Below are 19,697 nucleotides of genomic sequence, written 5' to 3' on the forward strand. Positions count from 1 at the left end.
GCCAGCCTCCGTCTGCTACCAGTGAGAGAACAGCAGGGGGCAGAGGGCCACTGGGGCAGCAGGCTGGCCACAGTCTCTTTAGGTTCAGCCGCTTGGATTCTCCAGTGGATAAAATCATTTAGAATAATTTATTTAACAAATTAAAATGAAGAAAACATGCTTGCATACATTACCCCATATAATGCTAAAAAAGATAAGAATCACAGAACTCTGCAGTGGAAGGGGCCTCACTGATTAAGTTACCCCATCCCTTCACTCTACAGATAAGGACACTGATATCCAGGGCAACTGGGAGTCAGCTCAGTTCACACAGAAAGCAGCAGAGCTGGGCCTCAGGACCTAGGAGGGACCCCTGGACAGAGCAGTACTGACCACCTCATCTGGGAAACGTAGGGGGTGTAAGAACAGAGGAGATGCAAGTATGAAGGCTCAGGGGGTGGAAGGCACCCCCTGCCCCTCGCACCACGGCTGGATCTTCCCAGGCTACTGCCTAACCAGAGTTAGGGCCTGGGGAACCAAGACAAGGTCAGGATGCTAAAAGACCACTGTCCCCAGGCCACGTGGGTCCTCTGCAGGCAGAGGTGTCCCTCCCTACTTTGCTGCCACCACAGGCACCTTCCTCTGGATCAGAGAAGTGGGGGGGCTAAGGAAGTCCTCACTCCCCTGCTGTGAGACGGGTGAAACCAAGGGCGTCTGCGCAAATGGGGCTTCCTGTTGCTTCGGCCACAGTGGAGGCAAGACCAAGGACAGGAGCTGCCAGCTTCAATTCTGGCTTCTAAATTCAAACCCTCAAGCTGCACAAAGCCTCCTAGAACCAGAGAGTTTTAGAAATAAAAGGAAACTTCAAGGTACCAATTCAAACCCTTTACTTTATAGACGGGGATTTTATAGATTTCACAGAAACTGGAAGGAAACTGCACACACAGTGAGAAGAAGACCTGCGGCCTTGCAGGGAATGGTCCTGCTTCCTCGCTACTCATTAAATTTACAGTAAAAAGGAAATGGCACCAGAGGTACACAGGACCCACCTGTGAACATTCTATCAAAAGCCACACAGGCATGAATTTAGGAAGATGGCAATGACGACCCTGTATGCAAGACAGGGAAAGAGACACAGATGTGTATAACGGACTTTTGGACTCAGAGGGAGAGGGAGAGGGTGGGATGATTTGGGAGAATGACATTCTAACATGTATACTATCATGTGAATTGAATCGCCAGTCTATGTCTGACGCAGGATGCAGCATGCTTGGGGCTGGTGCATGGGGATGACCCAGAAAGATGTTATGGGGAGGGAGGTGCGAGGGGGGTTCAAAAAAAAAAAAAAGAAAACAAAAAAAACAAAAAAAACAAAAGCCACACAGGCAGACTCCTAAGAAGGCAGAGCCATGATGTCACTGTCTGGCCCGATGCTGCAGGCAACAGCACTCAGTAAGAATTTATTCAAAGAAGGACTGAATGTCATACGTACAGTGAAATGGACTCCCCGATCCCCAGAGCAGTGTCACCACAAAGGATACTATAGAGTTGGCAGGCACTGTGCGGGAACGGAGAGCCCAGGCGGTACGTCCAGAGTGGTTTCCACTCTGGGGTGGGTCCCTGTGAAAACAGTCTGCAGCCTGTAGGTGAGGCCAGCTGGAGACCCCAGGCCCAGCCTCACCTGAGGCCCTGAAGCCCAAGGGGAAGGTGGGCTGCTGCGCGGCACATGCATGGGGGCACATCCAGAGGAGATGCTCAGCTTAACCTTCCTATGACTCCTTTCCTGTGGGGGCAGGAGGTATGCCAACCCTCATGCCTTGGGCCTGGCGCTGCAGCCTGGCAGGGCAGTGAGGCGGGGTCTGCTTTGCCAGCCCCACTTCCTCCTGTGTGCTCTGCCCCCTGCCTGCTCCAGGAGCTCAACATCTAACGCTGTTCCTACAGCAGAGCTTGGCCACCTCTTCCAAAAGAGAAGAGCAGAGCAGGGAACAGATGGCATGGCTGGCTCAGAGAATCGAGCTCCTAAGGCCACTGCAGCCCCAAGGAGGAGTCCTCGGGACTGGAAGGGAGGACAGGGACTCGGTGGGGGCTGGGGGCCATTCTGGGACATTACACAGGGTGCTCTCAAGAGTCACGGCAGCCACCTCTGTGCCCGCCGTTCTGGTGAAGCCGCTGGCTTACACTGCAGGTACTGAGCCCTGATCTGTGTTTACAGCTGTTATTTAATCAGAGGGGCTGGGGTGGGCATGAAGGTACATGCAGGGGACAGCGCCAGCTACCCCCGTTCCCCTGCAAGGAAGAGAGCAGCCCAAGCCAGCCTCAGCTGCAGCATCCAGTCAAGCGTTCACTGTCAAGCATCCACCCTGTTCACTAACAGGGTAAGTGAGCAAGCTCATTGGTTACCAAATCCTCCCTGCCCTCCGGGGCCGGCCCAGAGCTCACCTGGATGATGAAGCCGGTGGAAGAGCACTGCCGGACCCAGAGGCTAAATTTCCGCTTTTTCCTCTTCCGCAGCTCCCTCTCCGTGCATGTGGCAATGAACACGGGGTCCTCGTCAATCAGGGGTTCATGTAGCACCTGCCGGGAAAGGCGAAGCAGAGACTCAGGAAGGCAGCATGAGCTCAGGGGCTCATCAGATCTGGGCTCAGATCCAGTCTTTGCCTTTGATCAGCTGTGTGGCCTTGGCTAAGTTACTTTATTTCTCTGATCCTGAGTGTCCCTGGGTCTCTCTCAGTTGGGGGAGGGTTAAGTAAGAAACGGTACTCGAAGCACTTAGCCAGTACCTAGTGAACGGAAATCATCATGATACTTAGTTATTGGCGTTAAGGTCCTCAGTCCAAACTCTCACTTGGGAGAGGGACCTCCCAGCTAAACATGCCCGCGGAGGGCAGCTACTTCCTTTCAAGGAAGACCTTCCCACTGATGGACGTTCCAATTGCTCACTGACTGAAAGCTGATCTACATCTGACCTAGACCTACTGACCTGAGTTGTCCCCTGTGAGAAATGGAGACAAACACGTGATTTCTTTAGGTTTTCTGAACAGCTCTCACACTAGCCCGTGACCTTCTTTTTCCCAAGTCAAACGTTCTCTTTTTAAGAACCATTCCTGAAATGACCCAGTTCCCTCGTTTCCGTGACCCAGCCTCTGGCTCTCCCCCAGGTCATCACGTCTTTTCTGACCTGGGACTCCCCAGACAATTTTTAAACTCACTGCATCTCTTCCTGCTTTTTAATGGCATGATAACAGGACTTTTTTTTTCAGTTATAAGACAATGAAGCAAAAAGAAACGGCACAATAAAAACAAGTTCCAGAGGTGTTTCAAGTTCTGTTTTTGCAAGCTAAAGCATTGGGGGAGACTTGCGGGTAAATTTTAGGAACCTGCTACACTTCCCTTCCAATCCAATTTCAAGCGTACTTACAAACTGGTACGTATGTGTGGTTCACTGAAATGTACTGACAGAATGCTAGAAACACTATGATTCCAAGAACTCTTCCCAACTCTCTGGATCAGGGGCTGGCAAACCGCAGCCCAGCCCACTCCCTGCTGTAAATCAAGTTTTACAGGAACCCACCATGCCCTTCGCTGATGTATTGTCAGTAGCTGCTTTCAGGCTACAAGCTCCGAACACAGACCACATGGTCCTCCGAGTCTAAAATACCTGGCCACTGTGAGCCAACGCCACTCTCCATCAGGGCTTTTCAACTTGAATGAACAAACTAGTCACCTGGGAATCTTACTGAAATGTGGCTTCTGTTCCAGTAAGTTTGGGGCAGAGCCTGAGTTTCTGCATTTCCAACAAGCTCCCAGGTGACGTGATAACGTGCCCTGATGACGGCAGAACAGAGATTAACACTCACCAACTGTGACATGGGCAGTAGCCCTCCATTCTCCTATTAGTGTTGGCTTGAGTTCCACTTGAGAAATAACTGCCCTGCAGTGCTGGGTCTCAGGCATGCACACCAGCCCTTGCAGCTTTCTACTGCTGGAGGCAGGAGCTGCTGAACAAGGCCTGCCTCGCCTTGAGCTCATGAAGGGGAGACTGGAGAAGCTGACCCATGCCCAGCTCCACGCAGCTCATCAAATATGCAAAGCCCATTCGGATCCACTCTAAAAGGATGGCCGGAAGTCCCACACATGGGCTGGGGGAGCGGCGGATGGAGCCGAGTGGGGAAGATGAGGCCCCCCAGCTCTTCAGAAAGCCGCTGTCCTCTATTCCATCTGCACTCACCACAGCACAGAATCCATTCAAACTCATATTTCATAAGGTGTTTCACCAAAGTAAGAGAGTCAGCAGCAGCTCCTGGCCTCCGTGGCTTCTCCTCTTTCCCACCCTCCTTGCGGGAATGTGGGGCAGTCACAGTGCAGGGCAGGGCGCTCTACACAGCTCCAAACACTGCCTCCTCCCCGCCAGGCCGCAGGGCGCCAGCGCCACCTCCACCTCAGCCAGTGCTGTGTCCTCAGGCCCTCCTCGTGTGACGGCTCGGGTGAGGGGCAGGCACTGAGCAGGGGGACAAGGCAGTCGCGCACTTTCACAAGCCCTCCCCAGATCCTCCTCTAACTAACCTGCCCCCAGGCTTGAGAAGTCGCATGCAGTCTCCCCGTTCAGCATCTGTGTATGAATACTCGTGCGTGGGCACATACCACAGCCTGGGTTACAGGTCGATTCTGGGGACCCTCTGGAGACTGTGTAAACTCACCCAAAGAGTCACATTTGCTGGAATAAAAAGGAGACTGCAGGGCAGAGGGTGTGTGTGAGGGTGCTGTGTGCTGAGGTGGGGTGTGTGTACGGTGGGGATGCAGAGCCACTCCTGGGAGTCAGGAACACAGCAGCCACATGTCTGGTGGAGACGGAAGAGGGGCTGTTCCCACTGGTCTCACAGGTAGAGTGAAGTCCCGTCCACAGAGCCCTGAGCCCTCAGGGGAGGGGGGCGGGACTCGCACACACACCTTCTCCTTGAATGGAATGTTTCAGAGCCACCTGGAAAGCCAGGAAAGCTTGGAAGTTTCCTTTGATTCACTTAACAAAGACACATGTGATGCTGATGTTTCTGTGTGTAAGGATGAGGCGGCCTTCACGGCAGGGGCTGAGCGTGTGCCCAGAGCCACCAGGTCAACAGCCCACATTGGCAGGACCGCAGCTCATAGGAAGGCCTGAGGGTGCTCCACACACTACACGCACACTTACTGGTCTCATCCCCTTTATCTGACAGCCTCCTGACAGAGCTGGCTCAACTCTGGGGGCCCAGAGTTGGGAGGAAGAGGAAATTCCAGGTGGTCATCAGCACATTGGAAAGCTGACCCCAGGGATTCTGATTTCCCCTCTGCCTCAAGTTCTGTCTGTTGGGTGGTCTGTACTAGGTACTGTTTGCCTCCCAGACTCCCTTCCCACTTTCCCACCCTGCACTGGGGCCTGGAGGGCAACCTCTTATAAACCACATCCGGGGCCCCTGCCCCCAGGGCCTGCCTTTTGTGGCTACAAGAGAGGGATGAACAAGAGACTAGAGGCCTGCCTGCCTGTGCCATCCGGCCCCTCAGGCTGAAGCCATTGCTCTCCCTCCTCAGCACTGCAGCTTCCTGTTGTTGCCAGCCCAAGGGATCTCCACCTTGATGATCCGCCTGAACCCTGAATGCCCACAGTCCCTGCTTCCAGTTCTCTGTAACTGCCCTTCTAGAACACAGCATTTGTTTCCTGCTGGGATCCAGACCACCACATAGAGCATGGGATGGAAAATGGTAGCAGCAAGAACAAATACCTTTGCAAGTACAAAGGCGAAAAACTAAATAAAATTTAAAAAAGAAAAAAGCAAAGGGAGGGAAAAAAAAAAAGAACCTAACACGGCCAGAGAGCCACTTCCCAATCTAAAGCTCACGTCAGTCCCTCTTGTTTCAGTGTCATCAACTGGATCCAAAGGAAAGATGAGGGCAGCAAGAATAAAGTGACCACCTCTTCAGGGTCTCTCTTCACAGCCGTCTGCGGGCACAGGAGGGCAAGATCTGGGGGGCAGCACTGCCCCATCACAGCACCCCTGTGTGGGCTGGGAGGGGGTGAGCCCACACAGCTCAGAATTTGCTAGTGGGTGCTGCAGGTGCCCACCGGCCAAGCAGACCCCAGGGCCACACACGCAGGTGGCCGTGGGGGTCGCCTGGGATGTAGGTCTCACTGTCCGATGCTGCTGCTCCAGAAGGATCAGACAGCATGGGGTTGATACCTGGCAGGCACACAACAAACACGGGTATAATCACGGGTATGCTTGTCTAGGGGCTGGAAGGGCCTTCGGCAGCCTCATCTTCAGGCTGTTAAATACTAATCACCTAAGGAGTTGGTTGGTCAACTCTCAAAAGACACTTAGACTCAGCAAGCACTCAGACCTCTGCAGCAGCTCTTCTGATGTTTGACTTCAGTATGGCCAGAATATTGCTGTTTCCGCTTGTGTCCCAGCCAGTGTGTCTCTGGTTTGGCTCATTTTCAGCCAAGCAAACATTCAATGAAACAAACAAACCACACCCAGCCCTGTACTTGGTCCTGTAGGGCCGGTTATATAAGGCAGAGGTTGTGTCCCCTAAGACCCCATGTCTTGGTAAGAAGGAAAGTGAAGGCCAAGATCAAACAGCATTTGCTGCCCTGTAAATAGCGGCAGGATTTGGGAAACCAGGAATCACAGGGGGCCCTGGAGCTGGGAAGCCTGCAAAGGCAGAGAGGGCATTATCTTCCCCACAGAAACCCCATGCTTTATCTTCCCCACAGAAACCCCATGCTAAATCCCTGTGCAGTGAATATAGGCTAGGGAATTTGGAGGGTATCTCTAAGAGAACCGCGAAAAGAGCTTGAGGCTCATTATAAAGGTCCTTAAGGAAAAGCATAAGGAAGTTTAAGTGTACAAATGAAAGAGAAGTAAGAGTTTTATCTCCATATGGAACAAGTCTGCTTCACTTAGGCCAGGAACCTCCTGATGATTTGGTAGAGCAATCTCTGGGAAGAGTCACCTTGTCAGTTTACCACACCAGCCGAGCAACTTTGAGGATGACTTCTGGAACTTTGTCACCACGGCCAAATGCGACTGCCATAGTCCTTCAGAGGCTAGGGCTGGGAGCCAGGAACTGAGAGCAAACACAGCCCCATTTAGGTAGTGAGGAAGGTGAGGGGCTGCAACAGTCAAGGTCATGGCTGACAGCTGGCTGCAACCCCCTCAAAGACACTCACTCTCCATGCACGCTGGGTACCCAGTGCTTGAGCCACTCCCCCGGTCTGAGAACGCTGGACCCCAGTCTCCTTCCCTGCACCCCTAGAAGGCCGCTCGCTTTCCTTCATCACCAGCAGGTGAGCACGGTACTCAGAGAACACAAGAAAACGAACACTACCCTGCAAACCACAGCTGAGAAAGAAAGGGTAATTAATGGAGAGGGAGGACGAGGAGAAATGAGGAGGGAAACGAACTCGGAGCAGAATGCTAAATGCGGTTTGGGGCCGTTCTTCCATCACCTTCCTCTGATCAGATGGGGACGGGAGGGGTTGTGGCTGCGCAGGGATTCCCCGGAAAGTGACCTTGGGGTACAGGCGGGATGGGGGAAGCCACGGTCACCACCGCCTCCCTGCCCGCTGCCACCCCGGGAGGCCCAGCCCGGGGCCCACGGCCTCACCTGGGTTTGGGAAGGCCTGAAGGCAGAATCGAAGCCGCTCTGCAGGGAGTCCAGGAAGGGCTGGACCTTATAGAGGCCGTGTGTGGTCTGGCTGGAGCGGAAGGCCACGACGTGGAAGTACTTGAGGATCTTCTCGAAGCGGGCCTGGCTCATGACCAGCGCGAGGCTGCGGTTGCTGTAGAAGCCGCCGCTCCAGATGCTGAGGACCGACTCGCAGTGGGAGGTGCTGGTGGAGATGACGTAGCCCAGGAACGCCTTCATCTCCGGCAGCGTCACGTCCACCCAGGCGCCGTCGCTCCCGAACCGCTCCTGGAACTTCTTGGCGTACAGGTTGGTCTGCACCACCATGTTCTTGAGGACGTTGTCAGGGACGAAGAGCTGGAAGAAGTCCACGGCGCTGGCGCTGGGGGGCATCTTCCGGGTGGGACCTGGACAGGCAGGCCAAGCGCTACTGCTGCGGCCACCGCGTCCCCGAACTGGGCCTCCGCCCGAGCGCCACCCCCCCCCCACGCCCTCCCGGGAGGACCCAGACACCCATCTGGAAGCCGTCCTGCCCACCCTCCAGACAGGACACCCCGCTCCTGCTCTCTGGGCCCCGTGTCTCCCCTGAATCCTGCACACGCCTCCCTGTCCACCCCCACAGACCTGGCAAACGCGGAAACATGATCAGAAGAGAGAGACGCACAGGGAGGGCAGCGGAGACCCAAAGGCACACTGAAATCTGAACAAAGAGCTCGGCAGGTCTTTCTGGCTCTCATTTCCCTATAAATTAAGGTGACTTTGGAATGCTTTTTACCACTTGGGGCCTGAAAGATTTCATTCAGGTGACGGCAATTTATCAGGCAGTCTCTACCTGGTGTCTCTAAATTTATTAGTAAAGAAATCTGAAGGGGCTTATTTAGATAATTTCACCCATGCAATAAAATTAGTTTTTACAGATGCAGAGACAGTCTTTAAAAATACACACACATACATACATCCTTAAGAAACATCACTTTCAACTCCAGGTAAAGCAGGCTAACAGTAGGTAGAGACTTAAGGGAGACAAGCGCTGCCTCTGTATGTGCTAGGCTGTGCTCAGTCACTCAGTTGTGTCTGACTCTTTGTGACCCCATGGACTGTAGCCCTCCAGGCTCCGCTGTCCATGGGGATTCTCCAGGGGATCTTCCCAACCCAGGGATGGAACCTAGGTCTCCCACGTTGCAGGCATATTCTTTACCATCTGAGCCACCAGGGAAACCCTCATGATTTATAATCAAAGCTGTGCAAATTCTTCAGAACTTTAACCCAAGCCCCACCCCAACCTTTCTCTACTGAGAAACACCTTTTCTACAGCAAAACTAAGACTGACAATGTACAGGAGACATCCTAGGTCTTACTAATAAGTTCAGATGGGAAGATTTGGGAGGTGAAATCCTAAATTTACTTCTCACTGACTGCACAGTCTTGGGCAGATTTCATCTCTCCTGTTCGTAAAATGGGCACAGTGAGAGCAGCCTCACTGGGCTCTCTGTGGGGCAGGATGACTGGAGGGTGCAGGGAAAGCACCCAACGCAGTGCCTGGCCCTACAGAGGTACCTATGACTAGGTGACCTCTACAGAGACGGTAGCCACAGGAAGCCAGAGATGGCGGGCTGAGGGCTAGAGAGTGCTTTAGTTGGCCTCGTTTTACAGAAGAGAGCAAGGCCCAGAGAGCAGAGTGGCCACCATATCTTCTTTCATCAGTCATTTCTTAGAAGGGCTCCAGACAGTCCTGGTGCAACAGGCATCGGCTCAGGCTGACTGGACAATGAGGCTGGGAAGACGGCCTCTGCTCCACAGCCACCCTGCTTGAAATAATTTTATTTCAGTGAACCTTATAGCTGCTGGTGGCTGAAGTCATAAATTATTCAGGGGTAGCTCTCAAAAAGGAGGAAAACCAGCATTTTAATTGCTACATCACGCTGAGTAAGCAGAATGAAATCTTCTCTTCCAAAAGTTATGTTTAAAGTCATTTTGTTTCCCAGGCTACTTCAAAATGAATTCACACAACAGATCCGGGCCTGGCCAACTGCTTAATGGGAAACTAGGAAGTAGCAGATACACTCTTAACTATTTAATTCGATTTACAAGCAGCCTCTATGGCTTTCTTCAGTAGTTGTGATTCTCCACATGTGAAGTGTTGTTATGGGCCGTCACTGGGAGGGAAGGAGGGCAGGGAAAGTGGGTCCCTGCCATCAACTAACAGAGTCCTGAAGGTGGGCAGATCCCCAGCCAAGATGAGACTCCCCTACTTTTGATTCACTGACCAAGAGTTTTTCCAGGGATTAACTGTGCAGTCCTCCCATCAGCCCATGCTGCAGGTGAGGAAACAGGAGCTCAGGAGTGTGAGGACAAGCCCAAGGCCACCCACCACTAAGTCCTTACAGCGGTGACCTTTGACCCACAGAGCCCAGGGCCAGCCCAGTAGCCTGGTGCTGCCTGTAGTTACAAACCCCATCATCCTCTCATCCAACGGGGATGTGGCTGGCTGCACACAGCAAGTGCACAACTCAAGCCAGATGCTTAGTCCTCACACCACAGGACCTCCCCCCGCCTCTGCAGTGGGCCAAGAAGGGTCCCAGAGCACAGCCAGGAGCAACTCTGGAGGGGAAGGAGACTCCACCTTGCAAAAAGTTAAAAGTAGCATGGAGATGGGGGAGGGAGCAGGGAGGCTGTGGGTTGGGGCGAAGAGCAGTGCCTGCCCAGGTCGATCCTGGTGTCCAGCTAATATACTCACACAGTCCTCTCCCCCTACCACTTCCACCCCTCCATGGTGCCACCATGCCATTCCTTCAAGGCCCATCACCACCACGAACCTGGTTTCCTCATCCTCCAGGGGATCAAACCCTGGACCCCAGAGGCCCACAGACCAGGGGCACTGACAGGCGCTCAGCAAAGCTCCACCCCCAGAGAGACACCCCAGTCCACCCCCAGCGAGGAAAGCCACCTCAGCAGCAACTAGAAAAGCAGACGCCCCGTTTGTAAAGGAGACTGTCACTCGAGGGTGGCAGGGAGTATCACACTAGGGTGTCGCAGTCCCCTCAGCAACAGAATGGAGTGAGAGAGGTATCCGGTCCCCAGAAGTTCTTGATGTGGTCAGGGAAGCAGGCAGTGGAGAGTGGCCAGGTGAGGCTGGCTGCGGGAGGCTGTGTCCATAAGACGACCCCGAATCCAGATCCTGGGGACAGGTCTGCTAGGCTCCCCGAAGGGGCCATGTGGGATAGGCTGTATGGGTGTGGAGGCATCAGCCTAGACGGCTGGGGGTGGGGATGTCAGAGTCTTTCAGGCAGGGAGACCATCTCGTGCAGAGGCCCTGTGCCCAGAGCCAACGGCTCACATTTGGTGGACTGTGCAAGAGGGCGAGCAGCTGGAGGTGTGAAGGGGCACAGGGCTTAGGCTGGCCCCAGGGCTGGGCCAGTGAAGCACCGTTAGCACGTGGCCCACACTTGAGGGGGTCCCTTGCTGCACATGGAGTGGGTGAGGTCTGGGGCTACTCCTGAAGGGAGCTGGCAGAGCAGGTGGGTGGCCCAGGCACGCCCCTCTGTTGACTCCCCACCCAGTGTCCTCCAGGTGTGCTGGGCACAGCCAAGGACTACAGGTGAGCGAGGCTGTGGGGTGCCTGAGCCCGGGGTTGGAGGCCTCTTTCCAACAGCGGCCACATTCACTTCTCACTCTCATTTGTACAGGATAGGCAACGAAGGTTCATCCCTTAAATTGTGCCTGGACTGAAATCCCAGGTTCCCACTATCCCTCCCCTTTGCTCCTCCTGCCAGTCCCCCAGTTATCTCAGTCAGAAACCTGAACCACCATGAACCCCTGGTCTCCTGCACCCCTTATCTCCCCTACAGCACGTCCTGGCCCACCTCCACATTGTGCAACCAACCAGCCCCTGCAGCTCCCCAACGCACGTGGCTGCTGCCTCTGGCCTGAACAGTGAAAACAGCCTCCCCCAAGGGCATGCCCTCTCCCCAAAAAATTGATGGAAACAGGGAAATTATTTTAAAAACACAAACTGAACCACAATACTCTCCTGCTTAATGAAAATACCCTCATGCTTTCTCACTGCACTAAAAGCAAGTCCACATTCCTTGCAAAGCCTTTAGGGTCTGGGGCCCTGCGTGCCCCACCTCCAGACTCATTCTGGACCACTCTCCATGCCGAGCAGGCACAGAGCTCACAAGCAGAGCTGGTGCCAGGCCTGGGTCCTGGCGTCTCCTTCCACTGCAGGGCCTGCATCCCCCTGGCCTCCAGATTCATTATGTGTCCCCTCCTGCTGGCTTTCCTGCCCACCTGACGGGGCTTCTCATCTCAGCCCTCACCGGGTCTCCCTCCTTGTGTGCATCAGCCTATGGGTGTTTTGGTCGAAACTCACTCTTGCTTTGTCTGCTCTGCTGTCCCGCCCTCAGAGGTCAAGGCTGTGGTGTCACCTTGCATCCTCGGAGCCCGCTACATGGTGTGTTTGACACATCCCTACTGAGGGTGGATGGAAAGGAAGTGGTGGAGGAAGGAGCCACGCTCACCAGGGAGGGGAAGCTTCAGTGCTGAGCCCCCGGGCAGGGTCTGGTGTCAGGACAATAGCCCCTGTGCTGATGTGCCTGGTGGACAGGTCAGGTCGGCCAGGAGCTCCTGTGTGTAAGAGAAGACCTGAACGGGTGGGCAGGGCAGGATGGGGCTGGCACACCACTGGCCATACCTCCTCGAGGACACCAAGGCGGGGTGGCCAGGTGAGCCCTGGGTGGGAGACGCTTGGTCACGGGCATGATGTGGGAGGGGGTGCATGACAGACCCGCACCAGGTGCCCAGCTCGGATGAGTTGGCTTGGGGTCTTGTTGGGTTTGATTTCCTCACTCTCTCCCTGAACTGAAAGAAACCGCTGGAGAACTCCTCCTGGCCCTTCTGCATCTTCTGATGTCTTTTTTCCTCCTCTCTGTCACAGCTGCTGGCTGTGTGACCTTGGGCATGCCAGACTACCTCTCTGTCTTGAACTGAAGAACCACCCTAGAGTGAGGAGAAGTCAGACAATAGCCTGTCTTGCCCAGTCTGCCCTGAGGCCCACTGAGGCGGGTCCCAGTGCCAAGGAAGCCGCTCCTGCTGCTCCCTCCTTCCACCCACTGCACCAAGCAGACCCAAGGCCAGTGGGCACCCCTCATGCGGCACTGACGCCCAGCTCCGCTCCATCTGGAAGAAAAGGCTGGCTTTGCGTGCTTTTGGAAGCACAGCCTTGTAGAGACTGACACTTTCATTTTGAGATGAGGTTTGCATTTTGCACACACTGGCACTTTGTGGTGCAACTAGTCAGCAGTGCGGCGGCATACATGAGAAACACAGTGTTGTTAATTACTGATTTAAAAGTAATGAAATAACTTCTCTCCAGGCCAAATCAAACAGACGTAAAAATATAACTGGAATGTCCTGCACTGTCACGAAAGTATTCCTCTTGTCTGAGACATGAAAAGAAACTTAAGGCTTGGGACTTTCCTGGTGGTCCAGTGGCTAAGACTCCATGCGCCCAATGCAGGGGACCCGGGTCCCATCCCTGGTCAGGGAACTAGGATCCCATACGCCACAACCAAGGCCTGGTACTGCCAAACAGGCAAGTTTTGCCTGGAGTCCAAAATAAAGCAGGGCAAAGGCTGACAGAGTTTTGCCAAGAAAATGCACCAGTCATAGCAAACACCTTCTTCCGACAACACAAGAGAAGACTCTACACATAAACATCACCAGATGGTCAATACTGAAATCAGACTGATTATATTCTTTGCAGCCGAAGATGAAGAAGCTCTATACATGCCAGCAAAAACAAGATCAGGAGCGGACTGTGGCTCAGATCATGAACTCCTTGTTGCCAAATTCAGACTTAAGTTGAAGAAAGTAGGGAAAACCAATAGACCGTTCAGGTATGACCTAAATCAAATCCCTTACAGTAGAAGTGACAAATAGATTCAAGGGATTAGATCTGATAGACAGAGTGGCTGAAGAACTATGGATGGAAGTTCGTGACATCATACAGGAGGCAGGGATCAAGAAATCATGTGACAAAGCACTGGTACAGAGAGAAGGGATGACCTGCTACCTTCAGAAACGTTCACTGCATGAGGCACACACACACACGTGAGAAATCACCTGTCCCACAGAAAACAAGGCTTACGTGTGATAGGCAACACCAGTGTCTTGACTTCAGAGCAGTCAACCTGCTCTGAAGCATCTCCTGGGTGTTCACTGCTGGGCAGAGGTGCTGTGATCACCTCCACGTGCACTGAGCTGAGGCAGCCACTGGGGAAGAAAGGATGGCAGCCACCCTCCCCCCGGGTGCCCTTCTATGGCTCCCCTAGGTCCAAGGACCTACTGTGTCCTCTCTGTCTGGAACAGCAGTTTTCTATAGTCAAGCTCAGGTGCACAGACCATTCTTCAGACTCAGTGAAAAGAAATCAAGTCAGACGTTATTTGTACAGGCAGAACAAGGAACTCTGACTCCTCTGATCAGATCTGGTTCTCGACATAAGTAGTGAGGTAATAAGTCAGGAAAGGTTGTAAACTGTGTGCCTGGCACAGTGCTGCCACACAGCAGACTCAGATGTCAGTCAGACGAGTCACAGGCATCACTGTAACTGCAGCCCCTTGCTGGCAGTAACCCAAAGGCCAGGAGACGACAAGGCTACTCTGTGACGGCTCCTGTGTCTGTGAGCCCTTCCATAGACACTATTGAGAAAGCGTGGCCCCGGCTCCCCTCCCCACCCTCAACCAGGCCCACTCTGCCCCTCCATACCAGGCTCACTCTCAACCCCCCGGGCCTGCACCAGGCTCATCCCACTGAGATCTTCTTCCACCAAACCCACAGCTTTCCCTTCTCCTTCGAGCCGAGGAGGGAGGTGTGTCTTAAGGATGAGCTTGTGTACAGCTGGGGCTGGGGTGGGGAGCTGTCTTGCTCTGGATTCTGTGTCTACCTGAACCTCCGGGAAACTGCTGTTTCTCTGGCTTGCAGTTTTTCATTGGTAACTTGCCTCATTGCCCTTCCAAGACTAATGCAACAATAAGACAATGGTGTAAGTAATTTTTTAAAATTTAAATTTATTTTAATTGGAGGCTAATTACTTTACAATATTGTATTGGTTGTAAGTAATTTTGAGGAATATAAATAATCGTATTAGTGAGTCTCATATCGTGATTCTGAAATAGCTGCCATCTAGCTAAGTTGAGGCCCTGGACTGGTCCCAGCTCCATGACTCGGCAGGCGAGTGACCTTGGGCCCACTCCTTAACCTGTCTTGGTCTGTTTGGGCTTCTAGAACAGAAGACCACCGGCTGGGTGGCTCAGACAACAGCATTTTACTTCTCACAGTTCTGGAATCCAGAAGAGCGGGTCAGATCACATGCAGGCAGATTCAGTGTCTGGCGAGGGCCACCTCCTGGTTCACAGCGGGTGTCTCCCTGCTGAGACTCCCGGGCCTGAGCACCTCCCCAAGTCCCACTTCCTCACAGCATCACAGGGCAGGGATCATCACAGGGCAGGGAGCATCACAGGGCAGGGATCATCACAGGGCAGGGAGCATCACAGGGCAGGGAGCATCACAGGGCAGGGAGCATCACAGGGCAGGGATCGTCACAGGGCAGGGATCGTCACAGGGCAGGGAGCGTCACAGGGCAGGGAGCGTCACAGGGCAGGGAGCGTCACAGGGCAGGGAGCGTCACAGGGCAGGGAGCGTCACAGGGCAGGGATCGTCACAGGGCAGGGAGCATCACAGGGCAGGGAGCGTCACAGGGCAGGGATCGTCACAGGGCAGGGAGCGTCACAGGGCAGGGAGCGTCACAGGGCAGGGAGCGTCACAGGGCAGGGAGCGTCACAGGGCAGGGAGCATCACAGGGCAGGGAGCATCACAGGGCAGGGAGCATCACAGGGCAGGGATCGGGTTTCAGCACAGGAAGTTGGGGGCACAAGCATTCAGTCCACAGCACTCTGAGCTGCCGTCTCTGTGTCAGCAAAGGGAAGGTAACAGTAGGGTGAAATTCACATTGGGAGGGAAGATGAAGTGGGGCAACGTATGTCAAGAGCCTCAGGCGCCTCTCACACAGCTGACACCCAGAAATGGAGCACCGTCACCTGCGGACAGCATCCCAGAGCCCCGCATCCTGGCTCCGGTCCCTCTCCCTGGAGTGCAGTTACCCACGGCTGTCACCAAACAGCAGCCTTGGTGACCGCATTCTGTATTTCATCTAGACGCTGCGTCTGTTTTTCATAGGAGGCTATATTTTTAAGGCTCTGCTTGGATACAGAAAGGACAGAAGTGTTTTTCCCCACCTGGGGAGAACCTGGTGGGGAGGAGCCATCCAGGGCCCGTCACCTCCAGTCCCAGTTCATGTAGGACAGCTGGCGAGGACGGGCCCCCAGAGGCTGCGTCAGCTTCTTCCATCACTCCCCAGCTTTCCCTGCCACCAACACACCTACCACAGCTCTTCATCTCCAGTCACACCAGGTTTGGGCTCAATCTCCACCCACCTGGGGCACTGTTTCCTCCTCAGGCTCCTTCCCCAGACCTACTTCCTCCTGTTCATGAGGCCTCAGCTGAGCCCACTGAGCTCCCCAACTTGCCACCAGCCCTGGCCAGCTCCAGCTAACATGGCACCCCCATCCCCGGAGCATTCCAGTCCCTCCTCCATGAAAGGAGACAGGGAGGGACCGTGCCGCCAGGTGCTGGGGGAGGTGCTGGGGGAGGTGCTGGGGGAGAAGCAATGAGAAGAATGTCACCATCCCAGGCTTCAGGTGCGCCCTTGACAATACAGAAAACCGACATGCTGCTGGAGCGTCTTGTTGGCAGCAGGTACCACAACTAATGTGCAACCGGCCACATGGACCCTGCAAGAGCCAACGAAGGAGGTGCTGGAGCGCCCGTCTCAACAGCTGCAGGAGCTTGGGCTTAGGGGAGGAACCCGCTCAAGGTCACCCAGACTGGGGAAGAGGCGGCGCCCGGCCCCTCCACCCCCACACATGGAACTAAGACTCCCTGGGTGGTGGGTTCCTCTAGTTGTGTGGCTGCTCATGACCCTCCACGTACGCGATGAAGTTCTGACTAAGGATGGCTTTGAGGCGGGGCCGAGGCAGGAGGAAGGAGAGAAAACTGAAAGCTGGCCATTGACAGATCCCGTGGGCTTGGCAGGTCTTCTTTCGGCTGAAGGAAATCCTTAGAACCGAGTGTGCTGCTCAGGTGAAATGACCCTTCCATGAAAACTGTGCAGGTGGTGGGGGCCTGAAGGAGCGTGGCCAGAGGTCGCTGCTGATATACACAGAGGAAATCATGGATGCTGTTAGGACATTGTCAGGGAAGTTAGGATGATTTCGCCACTTACAGTGACTCTTGGGGGAGAAGTTACCAGGAGTGTATGTAGAGTCTGCAGGCAGGGATCTCTGTCTGTTCCCTGTTGCACCTTTACCATCTAGAACACCGTTCATAAGAAGTGCTCAGCAGACACCATGAATGAGAGAATGAAAGTGGATCTTTAGGATATGAGGGCAGTAAACAGAGGTCAAAAGCATCCAGGGTTAGGGTTAGGGTACCCAGCAAGGAGATCAAACCAGTCCATCCTAAAGGAAGTCAACCCTGAATATTCACTGGAGGGACTGATGCTGAAGCTGACACCTTTGGCCACCTGATGTGAAGAGCCGACTCACTGGAAAAGACCCGATGCTGGGAAAGATTGAAGGTAGGAGGAAAAGGGGATGATAGAGGATGAGATGGTTGGGTGGCATCACTGACTCAATGGACATGAGTTTGAACAAACTCTGGGAGGTGGTGGAAGACAGGGAAGCCTGGCATGCTGCAGTCCGTGGGGCTGCAAAGAATCAGATGTGACTGATCAACTGAACAACAACCTAACGAGGGAGACAGAAGACAAAGGGGCAGGTCTTGGAGCCAGGGATCCCTTTCAGGCACCTGTGTGTGTGTGTGCACGTGTGTCTGAAGAGGTGTGTGACCCGCACTGCCCAGACCACGCATTTCTCAGGATCCTAGATGTGGGCCTTTGTGCTTACCTTCAGATGAGATTAAACACTGTTACAGGATTCACATATTTCATAGAGGTCACATGGCAGCCTGCCCCCAGAGGGTGGTTTGGAAGGTCAGATCTGGACTTCTGCTCCAAGGCCCAGCCCGACCTGAGCAGCAGTATCAAGGGTGTGTGTGGACATGACAGTCATTACATCAGTGATGGAAACGACACTGGGCCTGTGGGCAGGGGTGTGTTGGGACTGCTGGTCTGCACTCTGCTGACTGCTCCCTCTTCAGCAGGCAGCGGGCTCCGCCTGGTCCTTGCATGTAATGATGGGGAGGTGGGTGGTACTGGACTCCCTCCCCATGTCAGGACATGGGTGATAGCCCCCACGCTGATTCTCTCAGGCACAAACCCTACCTCCCTCCGCACCCTGCTCTCCTGGCTTAGAATCACAGGTGCAGCCATTACCTCCTTTTAGAGACTTGCTGGCCACCTAAGGCCACAGCCCAGGTCTGCGACCCCCCCAGTCTTCTTCCTTTCCCACCAGCAGCCGCTCCGATTTACTCGAGTGTCCGTGTTCTGTGGGGACAGGGCGGGGTGCTGCAGTGTAGGGAGCAGCAAGAGCACAGGGGTATAGTTTCCACTACCCTGGGACCCCACGGCACACCAGACAGACAGACAGACAGATGGCAGGGGCTGGTCTCAGCACAGCTGGCTTAGGACACAGAAAGGCCCAAGGAGTCGCCTCGTCCTGAATGCTGATGAGGCCGACCCCATTCCTTGCACACGCGTCCACACTGATGGGAGGAAGAGATAAGGAAAGCGGAGCTGGGATGGGCAATCAGACACCAGGGTGGTGGGAACAAAGAGAAAGCCTGGGCAGGGAGTGAAGAGCACAGTCAGGGCTCCTGCTTCTTGGTGTGGAGGCTGGATGGGCATGGGCCAGGTCCTACAGTGCAGACACAGGAGGGCAGACAAGGGCACCAGGGCACCTCGGGCAGAGGCTGACCCCAACTCACTGGCCACCCCTTCCCGCTGTTTACCCCATCTCCAGGACAGAGAGCACACCCATCTCACTTTCCCACGAGGGAACAAGGACCAGAGAAGGTCCCTGTCACAGTGAGTGACCAGGGATGACTCTGGCCTTGAGCTCCCCAGCAGCCTCTCAGGCCACAGTCAAGAGCTCAGCTACACAAAAGCTGCCCAGGGGAACATTTATCAGTAAATAGAAATAAATCATGTTTATTCCACTTAACAAAGACACATGAGCCCGATGTTTCTGTGTGTGAGAAGGAGGTGGGCTCCACACGCAGCAAAGCTGAGAAAGCGTGTGCGTGTGCCCAAAGGTGCCCCCATGACAGGCATGTTGGTGGAACCCCAGTTGCGGTACAGGGGTGACCTTCGTGAAGGCTGGCCGCTGGGTCCCCAGGACCTCCCTTCCCTTTGGGTCCAGATGGGGCCGGGCATCTGCAGACCCTGACCTGGGCCTGAGCCCACACACTTCATAAGAGTTCCACCATCCCCTGAGCAAACCCACTTTCCAGCACCACCGCCCCGCTGACCCCGCAGCACGAGTTCAGACAGATGTCTGCTTTTTCAAACTGCAGTTTGCTTTCTAACACAAATGCTATTCTTGTCGGCCATCTTGTGGCAATGTTATTTTTTCCTGTTTTAAATCATGTAGTTTCAGGCTCAGTTCTAAAGAAAATGCAGTCATTGGTAGGATGAAGTACCCAGATGAGATCCACTCTGGAAACGCACTGCCTGGCATCATAGGTGCCTTCGCCCGGCGGCGTCACCGACTCAGTCTCTGGCTACTGGAAAGACAGCTATCTAGGGCCTGAACTCTAAATGGTTCAGGGGTAGTTAAGAAAATACTCACTCCCTGGGGAACCGAAGGCACAAAGGTGCCACCACCTAGCCTATGCGTCACAGAACTTAAGAAACCAGAGCAACCTGTTAATTCCACACTGTATTTAAGCTTGAGGTGTCCGGTATAGGGAGGGGACACTAATCTTAATTTAGGGCTGGTGATGTGCCTGGAGTGGCACCAGGGACTCACACGTCACCACCACA

At 54.2% G+C, this 19,697-nt stretch overlaps 1 protein-coding gene across 2 annotated transcripts in view; it reads right to left on the reverse strand.

Annotated features, from left to right (window-relative positions):
- Positions 1–19,697, reverse strand: part of PGBD5 (piggyBac transposable element derived 5) — a 103,395-nt gene that overhangs the window by 39,551 nt on the left and 44,147 nt on the right. For both annotated transcript variants that reach the window (XM_069571549.1, XM_069571548.1), the window contains exons 2-3: positions 7,618–8,045; positions 2,419–2,553 (exon numbers count right to left, since the gene is read on the reverse strand). In XM_069571549.1, coding sequence (XP_069427650.1) covers positions 2,419–2,553; positions 7,618–8,045 — 563 coding nt within the window. The remainder of the gene's footprint in view (positions 1–2,418; positions 2,554–7,617; positions 8,046–19,697) is intronic.

The sequence above is a fragment of the Ovis canadensis genome, chromosome 25 (genome assembly GCF_042477335.2).
Source record: "Ovis canadensis isolate MfBH-ARS-UI-01 breed Bighorn chromosome 25, ARS-UI_OviCan_v2, whole genome shotgun sequence".
Taxonomy (NCBI): Eukaryota; Metazoa; Chordata; class Mammalia; order Artiodactyla; family Bovidae; genus Ovis; species Ovis canadensis.